This window comes from Leopardus geoffroyi, chromosome C1 (genome assembly GCF_018350155.1).
Source record: "Leopardus geoffroyi isolate Oge1 chromosome C1, O.geoffroyi_Oge1_pat1.0, whole genome shotgun sequence".
NCBI classification, from domain to species: Eukaryota; Metazoa; Chordata; class Mammalia; order Carnivora; family Felidae; genus Leopardus; species Leopardus geoffroyi.
Genome location: NC_059328.1, coordinates 16,183,544 through 16,195,644, shown reverse-complemented (window position 1 = coordinate 16,195,644; position 12,101 = coordinate 16,183,544). Strand labels below are relative to the sequence as shown.

At 47.2% G+C, this 12,101-nt stretch overlaps 1 protein-coding gene across 4 annotated transcripts; it reads right to left on the bottom strand.

The window, feature by feature from the left end:
* Positions 1-4,827: 4,827 nt before the first annotated feature.
* Positions 4,828-8,887, bottom strand: LOC123597345 (SCAN domain-containing protein 1-like). Of its 4 annotated transcripts, none has more exons than XM_045476050.1 (2): positions 8,519-8,887; positions 4,828-5,758 (listed from the first exon to the last, which is right to left on the bottom strand). In XM_045476050.1, the coding sequence occupies exon 2, from the start codon at positions 5,724-5,726 to the stop codon at positions 5,274-5,276; it is 453 nt and encodes a 150-aa protein (XP_045332006.1). In that variant the 5' UTR covers positions 5,727-5,758; positions 8,519-8,887; the 3' UTR covers positions 4,828-5,273. The 4 variants fall into 4 exon arrangements, with proteins under 4 accessions (XP_045332006.1, XP_045332010.1, XP_045332008.1 ...); XM_045476054.1 differs by having other exon boundaries at positions 8,803-8,886; XM_045476052.1 differs by lacking the exon at positions 8,519-8,887 and adding an exon at positions 7,918-8,512.
* Between the last annotated feature and the right edge of the window lie 3,214 nt (positions 8,888-12,101).

Below are 12,101 nucleotides of genomic sequence, written 5' to 3'. Positions count from 1 at the left end.
CTATACCACAGTGATACTTGGAATACAACATGACATATGGGGTACACAACATACATTTTCTGATTGAACAGGACTAAAGAACTAAAGCCAGGGTGTTAAAGGAGCTCACAGGAGGGCCTCTGATGTCAGTTCAAGACAGAAATCAAAGAAGGCTTCATGAAGGCGACCATGCCTATCTATGTCACAAAGAATGAGTAGGAGTAGGTTGGCAGATTGGGGGAGGCATGGGGAGAGGCATTCCAGACCAAGGGAAAATGTCCAATAAATGCCTGGCAGTGGGTGGAAAATGCTTAGCAAAATAGTTAAGCCATTGTCAAGTGCATTGAACTAAGCTGCCTGTGGAAACTGACCACACATGATGCTCCTGGAAGGGCCAGTTACACTTGAATGCTCCAGCCACCACTGCCATCACGGTGGACTCCTCACGGCCCCCCACACCTTGCAGAGTTGGCCTCCTCTCCAGCAGCCAGGCCCTGGCACCCACACGCTGCTCAGGGAGTAGCTGCCCAATAGAGGACATACTTTTCCATGGCACCAGCCAGTTGCTAGGAATCTCAAATTACCTTGTGGTCCCAACACTCATTTTCACCAGCAGTCATCTGGCAGGAACATTTTTCTTTCTTTAAAAAAAAATTTTTTTTTTAATGTTTACTTACTTTGAGAGAGAGAGAGAGAGAGAGAGAGAGATAGCACGAGGCAGAGGGAGATGGAGACACAGAATCTGAAGCAGCCTCCAGGCTCTGAGCTGTCAGCAAAGCCTGACACAGGGCTTGAATTCACGAGCGGAGAGATCATGACCTGAGCCGAAGTCCAACACTCAACCCACCGAGCCACCCAGGTGCCCCTGGCAGGAACATTTTCAATAACTAGATGAAATTATTCTTTTGTGGAACTCAGAGTCCAAATAATCCCAGTGGGAAAATTAGGCACAGGAGACAGTTTACAAGTATTTCCCTCTGGCTGCTCTGCATTTTCCTCCTCCTTCCTCTCACAGAATTAAAGTGTTCAGGGTTCTTTGGAACCTGGCTCTAAATGGACTCAAAGAAACTACAACATCAGGCACTGGGGGTAGCTGGGTCGTGCCGCTGCACAGAGAACGCGTGGGAATCTTCTTGGGGAGTGGCAGCAGAGATAGGGAGTTGCTGTCCTCTCCAATCCCCACAGAACCCTTGACACACTGGACTTAGTCTGCTCTTTGATATCCAGGCAGCGTGACCTCACGGCAAGGGCGTGGGGCCGGAGCCAGATGAAACGGAGATGAACTGCAGCCTCTCCTCTTACTGGGTTTGTTTGGGGCAAAGAATCTCCTCTGTAAATTCACTTCCATGGGAAAGAGCTGGTACCGCAGGGTTGCTGGGAGACAGTGCTGGGCAACTGTGAACTGTATCAGTTCTGGTTTCAGGACATGGAGGTTGAGTCATGGCTCTGTCACTTACCTCTCTCAACCTCTTCTGCTTTGGAGGTTAGACGACATACCTAAATCCCTGACCTTACATTTTTTTTTTTTACTGACAGTGTAAGGCTAGGTTTTAGCCATACAAGGAACTACTCAGCGGCTGCTAAAATTAGTTTTAAATAAAGCCAATCTCTGTATGTTGATAGCAAAGGACCCCAAGACTTATTGGGTAAGAAAAATATATATAGCCTAAACGGACATGGTCTGCATTTTGTGTAAATAAAAAAAGGATATATGTGTTTGTGCACATACGTCTGGTATGTGCTTACATCTGTAGAATTCATATTTTTGGAAGGATACGTAACTGCTAATTTAGGGGAGAGACTTTAAATTTTCCTTTTAGGGATGCCTGGGTGGCTTAGTCAGCTAAGCATCCGACTCTTGATTTTGGCTCAGGTCACGATCCCAGGGTTGTGGGATCAAGCCCCAGTTCGGGCTCCACACTAGCTGTGGAGCCTGTTTAAGATTCTCTCTCTCTCGCTCTCTCTTTCCCTCCCTCCCTCCCTCTGCCCCTCCTTCTCATGCTCTCTGGCACACGAAGGTGCTATCCAATCAAATCAAATTTCCTTTTGTCCCTTTCTACACTGTTGGACTTTTCTGTCCACATGCAAATATATCTTTTGCTTTGAAAAATGGGAATTCCCTGGGAAGTGAGATTATGGACCCTTTTCGTTTTCATACTTTTTCTGCATCAAATGAAACTAAAAAAATGTTACTCTACCTTGTAGGATAAATTGAAGAAAAGTCAAAGAAGAAACATCTTGCATGCAGGAGATTTTCAAGAGATGCTTGTTACATTCACACTTGCAGACATGATGTAAAAAGCCCAAGACTAGGGGGACAGACACCCAAGGCTTAGACTCTAGCTCCACCATTTATCGGCCATATTGTGTTACTGGTGAATGTCAGTTCTCTCATCTATAAAGCAGGTGTATTTATACGAATAGGTAAAGTCAGATGACCGTGTGGATTAAATGAATCATGAATGCATCTAGTCCAGATCCTGGTACACAGTAAACCATGTTAGTAGAATGGCTGGGGTTAGAGGTGTAATATTAATCTTTGTACCAAAGAACTTAAGATTTGTCAGAGTAGGTGACCTTACCCAAACACATGCAGGGGATCTGAAACCCTGTTTTTTTAAAGTCGGCTCCACGTCCAACGTGAGACTTGAACTCAAGACCCTGAGATTAAGAGTCACATGCTCCACCCACCAAACCAGCCAGACACCCCAGTATGAAACCAAATTTATACCACTCTTCCTACAGTTTCCTCAATTCAACATTAAGGGTCATCTGTGGCAAATCCGTGATGAACTGTCCTGTTAAACCGGTGGTTCTCAACTAGGAGCAAATTTGCCCCCAGGAACATTTGGCAATGTCTGGAGATGTTTTTGGTTGTTTCATCAGTGGGGTGCTACTGGCATCTGGTGAGTAGACTAGGGATGCTGCTAAACATCTTATAATAAACAAGACAAGCCCCCACAAGAGAGAACCATCTGGCCTCAAACTGCCAATGTTGAGAAAATCTGTGCTAAGGTCACTCAACTCAGGACACCTCAGGGCCATAAAATCCCTAAGGTGGTAACTTTTTGGTCCTCCTGTAAAGTCGGTTGCTTTACTTACACACTGTATTCTAGATCGAAGCAGCTGAGAAATTGGTACTGGCCAGGAAATTCTTAACATCGGGAGTCCCTGATCCCTGCAGACTAAAAGAAATACCTTCATGATGCTCCGAACAAACTGAAATATTGGAGATATTCTGACCCCGTCACGGTTACAAATTCCTTTGCTAATCTTAAATTTTACTTAGAGGTAGGAAAGCTTAACCTAAGGGGCACCCAGCTGGCTCAGTCAGCAGAGCATGCGACTCTTGATCTCAGGGTTGTGAGTTCGAGCCCCACATTGGGTGTAGAGATTACTTTAAAATAAAAGTTTTAAAAAGAGAGAAAAGCTTAATTTAGTCAATAAAAGGCACAGCTCACTATTCTGTATGTTCTCTACTCCCCAAGCATTTCCAGGCTTTTTTGCTCAAGGTGGGATTCCATCCAGTGATCTGCTTAAGTTCAGTTGCAATCTCACTTCCCTAACTTGGCTATTTCCTCCCTCCTCTGCTGTTAGCGTATTTTTAAAATAGGAAACGTGTTTTCTTAGTGCTATCTCAAAACCAGATACCAAAAAGGGAAGACTAGTTTTACTTAAGCGATCCTACCAATATAGCTCGAGGTCTTCCTCTCCCCTCAAAAATTATACATTTCCTTAATTCTGGGTGTTATAGTTGTATCCTAGCTTCTAGACCAGTCCCATGGGCTCAGCAAGTTATTAAAACACCAGCAGAATAAACAGGATTTCCAGCTTGGAGCTAACGGGTCCCTCGACCAAAGATTAGTTTCTAAATTGGCACCAAGTTGGTTCCAGGAGCAGATGTACAAATCCAAGAGCCAGGCCACAGAGGCAGAAAGGTTCCTCAAGACTGGGTCATGTTCAGGAAAAGCAACTGCCCTTTAATGTCTGCCTGTCCCAACCACAGTGACTGCTCTCTCAGCGGTCAGCTGGGGCATGGGTCTCCACACACACAAAGCCAGGATGCCCTGTTTCAGGAAGAGCAGAAGAGAACAGTCAAATGGCTGTAGAGTGAGTTCTGAGGGGAGACAAACTATAGAAGTGATGGAAATGGAGAAAGAACAAATCAAACAGATCCGTGTAAGAGTTACCTCTTAGGACCCTGTTTTATCCTTTTTTTTTTTTTAAGTTTATTTATTTTTGAGAGAGAACATGAACAGGGGAGGGGCAGAGAGAGAGGGAGACACAGAATCCGAAGCAGGCTCCAGGCTCTGAGCTGTCAGCACAGAGCCCGATGTGGGGCTCGAACCCACAGACCGTGAGATCATGACCTGAGCCGAAGTCGGACGCTGAACGGACTGAGCCACCCAGGCGCCCCGATCCCTCAGTTTTAATTTAAATTCTGACTGGGGGTGCCTCGGTCCGGTCAGCGTCTTGACTCTTGATTTCAGCTCAGGTCATGATCTTGGGATTCTCTTTCTCCCTCTCTCTGCTCCCCACCCCCACTTGTGAACTCTCGGGCTCTCTCTCAAAATAAATAAACTTAAAAAAAATTCTGGGGTGCCTGGAGTCCCACAGCGGGTAAGCACAAGCCCCGCTTTCTCTCTCTCCCCTTCCCTCTCTCTTTGTGCCCCTGGCTCACTCTCTCTCTTAAGAAAAAAAAAAAAAGGAATTAAAAAAATCTGAATAACACAAAGGCATGGGCTGTTCCTATCTTATGTCTAGCTCACATCTACTCCTGATAATTGTCTCACCTTTCTCAAATGCTGAGTAAGAGCTAAACTGGTAAATCACCACAGGACACTGTGATTAAGGACCAAACTTTAATATTTCAAGGGCGTCTCAAACGAGTTTACTGGATGGGGTTACAGAAGCTTCCATTCATGCCACCACAGCAAGAATCAAGAATTCTGAAAGTTGAAGCGATTAGCTCTTTGGCTACATAACAATATATTAAAGCATGTCAGAAAGTGCAAAAAAGGAGGCATTCGGCAGAGCAAAAACAAGCAACAGGCTGATTGTCCTAACAGGAGGGTAGAGAAGCTCTTTCCGGAGCTCAGTCCCCGGAATTAGAGCTGCCTCAGCCAGAGGGAGGTCCAGACATGGGTTTTGACGGATTATTACAACTAGTCAAAGCCAAGCTCAAAAAAACCGAGGCTCACATTTCCCCATGACCGCGACCGGCTCTTGCAACAACAACGAGCACCTCCGGTGACTTCTCACGCGCAGGCTGAGCAAGGACCCGGCGGCAGGACTCAGCCGGTGATTCTGACCCCGGGCTGACATCTCTGGGCCCGAGCTCGGAACTCCTCGGGCAGGACAGCCTGGAACTGCTCCTGCACCAGCATCTCCACAATCTGCTCCTTTGTGTGAATATCGGGTCTCAGCCACTGTCCAGCAAGCTCCTGCAGATGTCGGAGGACCTCCCTGGGCCCGGCTGCATCCTCATAGCGGAATTTCCTGAACCTCTGCCTGGAGGCTGCAGCGTTGGGACGATTCCTTCGTGGCATGGTCTCAAGGTCTTCGACAGAGTCTTCATCGAGGCTCTCTGGTGGAAGCCCGGAAGGCTCTCGCGGAACCTGGACCCGGGGAGCCGATATGAGGACAACTTCGGACTCCTCGGCCACCATCTCATTTGATGGTGGCCTTATTTTATCATTCTGGACTTCTCTATTTCTTTGTGTCTCTAAGTACCCTTCCGTCTCCATTCTGGGACTCTGGAAAAGGATGTCTCCGACTCCTAAACACAGAGAAAAGACAGGCTCAGCGAAACAGACCCCGGAGACTGTTAAGACCACCTTGATCTCACGGATCTGGTCCAGACCCAGGTTCTATCCGCTTCCCAATCTTAACAGGGTTTCTTAATAAAGGTCCTAGAAATTCTATTTTTGTTTCTTCTGGATCAATTGACACAATGGAGAAAAACGTGTCGGTGGTTTATCAAAACGAAGACTGTAGATTCTCAAAGCACAAAGGATGGAGAGCACTGGCCGTGCTAGCTAGAGAACCTTCTAGACAATCTTTCACCCATTTTCCCCGCATTACAAAGTATTTTACATTATGTTAAAACAGAGAACTATGTATGCATATGTTTTATAGGGGGGAAAAATGTTTAAAACCAGGGATGTTTGCGTCCTCCAATGTCTTTTATGGAGTTATGTTATGACCAAAAGCAAGTTATGAGAAAGAACTAAAATGTAAGAGATAAAAGTCTGTTCATGTACATCTACCCTTCATTTACATCTACTCTGCGGTCTTTTCTACCCCACCTCCCCATCTCTTTCATCATCAAAGAGTAACAAGGGTTTAAAAGCACTTTGGGAGCTACCATCAGGGTGGAGCCTAAGCCCCCTCTTCGCAAAAAAAGAAAGACAAGACTAGAAAAGAAAAGCCTCCACGTTAAGATTAAGATCTTAAGTTCCTCTACTCAGTGTACCGGAAACTGACCTAGTCAGAATCCTGGTAGTGCAGACTTCCAACTCTTGGGATGCTTGTCAGCTCTAGGATTAGCAAACCAGATGTAGTGGGGAAGGGGGGAGAGTCGCACCAAGTACCTGTAAAATGCCAGAAAAAAAAAGGCTTTGCTTCATTTGGGTTAGGGCCCCAGTCCAAGAGAAGGGTTATTTACAGGAAAACCACAATCTATGTTATCTAAAGAGAGAGAGAGAGAGAGAGAGAGAGAGAGAGAGACTTCAAGTGACAGTACAGAAATGACCAAATTAATTTCTGTATCAGAGTATGTCCAATCAAAGAGTGTAACTCCTAGAATAGTGGTCAGTTTTCAAAGACCATCTCTTTTTTCATGAACAAACTCCTTCCCCCAAGAACGAATCCCTCCTTAGTCCACGTGGCAGAAGTGTCCATGTTTAAAATCCCTCCCACCTCAGTCTCTCAAACCAGTTTCCCGGGTAACAACTGACAGAGGCCAACAGTCACCAACACTGACCAGCTGCTTCGCATTAACTAGTTCTCAGCACCTAGTCACCTCTTCTCTAAACGTTCCATGACCCATTTTCTAGGAGCCTTGTACCGATTCTAGACCTTGCAGTTTGGATACTCCTGGAGTACACCTGTTCTTCCCATATTATCTGGGTTTTTGTTCAATCAACAGAGTGTACTCTCCCCAAAAGGAAGTTGTTACTAACCTAGAGTGAATGAGGATCAAAGCAAAATATCCCCATAACTCAGGGGTGCCTTGGATAAAAAGGAAATATTTAGTCAAAGAAAGGTTGGATGGAATGTGAGAAAGCAAAATCCTGGGAACAACCTAACTGACCACGAACAGGGAAATAATTAAAGTATCGTCAACCATTCAGCAGAAAATACAGTGCAGCCTTATAAAGAATGAAGTCAGCCTGTAAGTGCTGATACATCCACACGACCACGACACGTCACCCAAGATGCAGATCACTACGTGTAATATGACCCCACCTGAGGAAATTAAAATACATACACATAAGCATACATGGCCTGATCTATCCGCAAACACCTTCAATTATATTTACTTCTTAGGGGCAGGGACAGAAGACAGAAACATTTTTCATTCCATAGCTTTCTATACTGCGTTCTTTTTAACTACAACCACGTCTTACTTTCATAACGACTCAAGAGGAAGCAAACATTCCCCTCCTGCCCAAAACCTTTCTGAGTAAAAAACCCCTAACCCACTTAGGAAAACACCCTTTTACTAATTCTTCTAGCTCTTAGCACCAGAGGTGTTTACAACCCCGACTTCTAAGAATAGTCTCAATTGTCAGGCCAGTTCTCAAGGCTGGCTCTGAAACATGGACCAAGTCTACGCCTCACCCCGCTTATAAATCCTATCAGTTTTAGAAACCCAATGACCAGACACAATGCTTACCCTCATCAGTTAATAATTCCTATTTACTGAGCACTTACTTCCTAGCTGACACTGTGCTGAGCATTTCACGTTCTCTTCTACGTGATCCTCTTAGCCACTCTCAACTCTCCACACGACTCTCTACTGCCCCGGCCGTCTCTGTCAGCAACAGCAGCAGCCGATGTTATTTGTTGAATTTTACAGGCCAAACGCTCTGCGGAAGCTGTCCCTCATCCAAGCAATCCTCCCGATAACCCAGGATGACATTTTCATTCGCAAGTAAACAAACTGAGGCTCGACAAGAAGGGATTTGCCCAAGATCACAAGGCCAGGAGGTGGCGGGGCTACTCAACCGCGTAGAAAATTCCCGGCTTCTAGGCGGGGAGCTGCGTCGGGCTCCTCCCACCATATGGGCGCGGCTCAGGGGGCCTAGGTGGGGCCGGAAAAGCGCTTCTGGGGCTCCAAACCAGGACCTCCTCCTCCCGGACTGCAGCGAGACCCTGAGCCACGCCAGCCCGGACAGCCCGCAAGACCCGCAAAGCAGGGCTTCCCCGCTCCGAAAGCGGCCGCCGCCGCCGCCGCCGCGGCCCCCGGCTCCCCACAGATCGTGCGCCGGGGAAGGAGTGACGGGCGGGAGGGAAGAAGGGAGGGAGCGTTCACCTGCGCAGGTGCCACCTCGGAGGGCAGGGGGCAACGGGGGCGGGGGCGCCTGGCGACCAGACTCGAAGCCCGAAACCGACTCCGAGGAAAGGAAACCAACTACCCAGCGCAGAGCTTTGTAGCCCGCCGCCGGAACCGGAAGTGGCGGCCCGCCGGAAGTTAGAAGTGAAGGGGGGGGCGGATAGGGTAGAGGGGGTCTCTCTAGGGCCCGGTGGTGCTTCGTAGCTCCATGGTTTTAACCCGTGGTGGGCTTTGGGCCTTCCTCAATCCTCAGGCCTTCGTACCGCGTGGAGCTGTGGGTACTGCCTAGGCAGCCTCTCGGCTTCTGGGAAGTTCTCTGCTTCTCTGAGCCCCAGTTTGCCCAGCTGCAAAATGAAAAGAAGTTGAAACGGGAATTGAGACACTCCAGGAGCCGGCCCGCAGCTGACTCAGCGCCCCACCCTGAGGTTACACCCTTGACTCTTTGCACCACCCAGAGGAAAGAAACCAACATAGAGGGCTGGGTGGCTGCTGTTTGGAAACCGCGATCCTGTGTGGCGCCCCGTGCAATCACTCCACGTGAGGCGGTGGGCACAGTCTAATAAGTACCCCTGCGTCCGTGGACCCAGACAGAAGTGGGCATGTGCCACGTGGGTTTGTCCTTCTGTCCAGGGGAAGATCCTGTGTATAGAAAGCTCGGTCTCAGCCCTGTGTCCCTCTTCCCCCCCAAGACTTTCCAATTGCTCACGGTTAAGAATTGAAGTTTTGAAGTCACACTTAGCTGGTTTGAGTCTGGGTTTAGCCTGGAGTTGAGTCAGGGGCACACATGTTAAAATAGCACAGCATGTAAGAGGAAGTGCAAAGATGCTAAGGCAGCCCTTCCACGTTGGTCTTAACCCTGAAGGGGAAGGGACTTGGCCAAGGACAAGGCACTCAGGTGGCCCAGCCGGCTCTCCTCCCATTTGCCCTATCCAAATGGGACATGCTAGGGAATTAAGAGGGGCACTCCAAAGACCCCTCCCGGGTTATCACCACCTCCCAACCCTCTCCACCCCTCTCCCTAACCTCTCACACCCCCCACCTCACCCCACTCCCAACCAATGTCACTGGGGAAGAGAAGATGTGCCTTTTGTCTACACTGCCACTGCTGGTTAGTAACCCCCTAGATTGCCAGGTTCTCCAGCTGGTGGTTGGATAACCAGGCTCCTTGCTATGGCCCCACCCCTACCTCCACCACTGTGGACCCTTCCCCCACTCACCCCTACAGGGTAGTTTCCACGTTTCACTCCCTCTCAGCCTTGGTTTCCCCATCTATAAAATGAGAGGTTTGGACTACATTAAAGACTTCCAGTTGTACACCCCACCCCATCCCATTCTTAGGTTCCCGGGGAATGCTTCAGGAAACTGCTGGGGTGCAGTGGGGGTAGGGGATGGTTTAAATCCCAGAGCAGCTCTGATTTTAAAGGTTTATAAATTTATATGAAAAGTTTATATGTTTTGGCTCCGTGTAAGATTATTGTATCACTCAGGATAAAATGTAAACTTTGCACTTTGCCCCACATTCCTCATCTTTCCCCATCCTCCTGTTCACTCACTGCTCCAGGCACAGTGGCCTTCTAGTTATTTTGCAAACCCAAGAAGTTCATCGTCACCTCTTTGGTGACTCTGCTTGTGGTGCTCTTTCCTGACATCTGTTCATCAAGGATCCAGTTCAAATGTTGCCTCTCTAGAGCACCCTTTACTGTCCCCCCTCTTCTAAAGGCACCCATGCAATCCCTGTATAGCCTGTCAATCTGTATTGTTATTATCTGTTTATTTTCTATTTCGCCCACTAGAAGCAGTGGCCACAGGCCAAAGACCTTGACTGTCCTGTCCCCATGTCTCCAGCACCTGAAGCTGAGCATAGGCTGGGTGGACATCTGTTGAATGACTCAATGAGTGAGTGAATGAACAGAGAAGGCTTGAATTTTATGATAAAGCCAGCCTGGTAAAGACCACCAGGGACACAGGTATAGTTTAACAAAGTTAAGTTTATTGACTTAATGCCACAAGCATCCAGAGAAACCATGGGGTGTCTCATGAAAGAAAGGAAGAAACAGGGTTATTATTGTAGGATTTGGGGGAACTTTGGAATTTAGGTGAAATTGAAATGAAGCAGTGTTGACAGGCTCAAGGCAAACTTGGTCTTGTAGAAAGAGGTTAACATCTAGCTTGAGACCAGAAGTAGATTCATAGCTGTGTTTCCTTGGACACTGCAAAGTTAAGATAAATATGGACCGTTGTGTCCAAAACCTCTTGTCTGAAGCTCTGCACCTGGGGTGGTAATCCACGCTGCTTCTCTGCGTCAAATCTGGCTCTGACCCACTAGACAAGAGTGGGATTCTTCATCTCACTGACCCGATCTCAAACAGCAAAGTTTCTCAGAACTATGTCTTTGGTGTTAATTGACAAAAGAAAGTTAGACAGATTCACATTTGACAGGAATCTCTTGATGTCTCAATCATCTGGATGTGAGGGCCATCCAGGGCTCCAGTCTTCCCATCCCAAGGTGACCCCAGCCCCCTGGGCTCCGCATCACTCTGAGCCTTCATTAGAACACTGAGTTAAGCCTCCAGCCCCGCTTGGGTGTACCTGTCAGATTCCCAGCCAGACTCTGGGCACATCAAGGGCCTGGCCCAAGTTTGGGTCATTTTCTTCTGCCCATGCCTGCCACAGAATACCCAAAGGTGCTCAATCTATGCCCATTGAATCCAGCTGTTGATAAGTCTAATGAATGTAAAGAAAAAGAAATGGAAGGAAGCATACCAAAATGATAGCGGTAGCTGTGTAATGGGTGTGGGAATGTGAGTGGTTTTTTTTTAAATCTCCCAAAAGGGAAGTTCCTAACATGTAACCAAGATTAATGTTATGAAAAAGGAAAAGAGAATGGCATTGCTGACTCTTCTAAGAAAAATGTATTGACATTTGAATGAGTTTTGAATGAGAACAAAATTGTTGACACATTTTGATTAAAGAGAAGGGAACACAGCACCGATCCTTTATATTTTCCGAGGGAATTCAAGTATTGACATTGTGCTTTTTCAGAAAGTGGGTTTTCCTCATGATTTAGAAAACACACACACACACACACACACACACACAAAGTCGTTGGCATTGACACTCTAATCATTACTCAAAAAATTAAATTATTGGAGCGCCTGGGGTGGCTCGTCAGTTCAGCATCTTACTCTTGATTTTTGGCTCAGGTCATGATCTCATGGTTTGTGTGTGAGAGCCCTGTGTCGGGCTCTGTGCTGACAGCATGGAGCCTGCTTGGGATTCTCTCCCTCCCTCTCTCCCTGCCCCTCCCCAGCTCACTTGTTCTCTCTCTCTTTCTCTCTCTCTCTCTCAAAATCAATAAACATTTAAAAAATGATTGATTATATGGTTTTTAAAGGATTTGAATTGTCAAGACTTGGAGATTAAAAAAAGAACATTAAATTATTGCTGAAACTGTTGGCACTTTTAGGCAAGATTTCCTAACTCCCCGTTGCCCACACATGAGAAGGGTGTCAGCAGTTCTCAGCCCCATCCTGAGACGGGGTGGAGGGCCCGTGACAGCCTA

What these genes read in the sequence shown, in the direction of transcription:
- LOC123597345 (XM_045476050.1), bottom strand. Translation starts at nt 5,726, where the DNA reads ATGGAGACGGAAGGGTACTTAGAGACACAAAGAAATAGAGAAGTCCAG.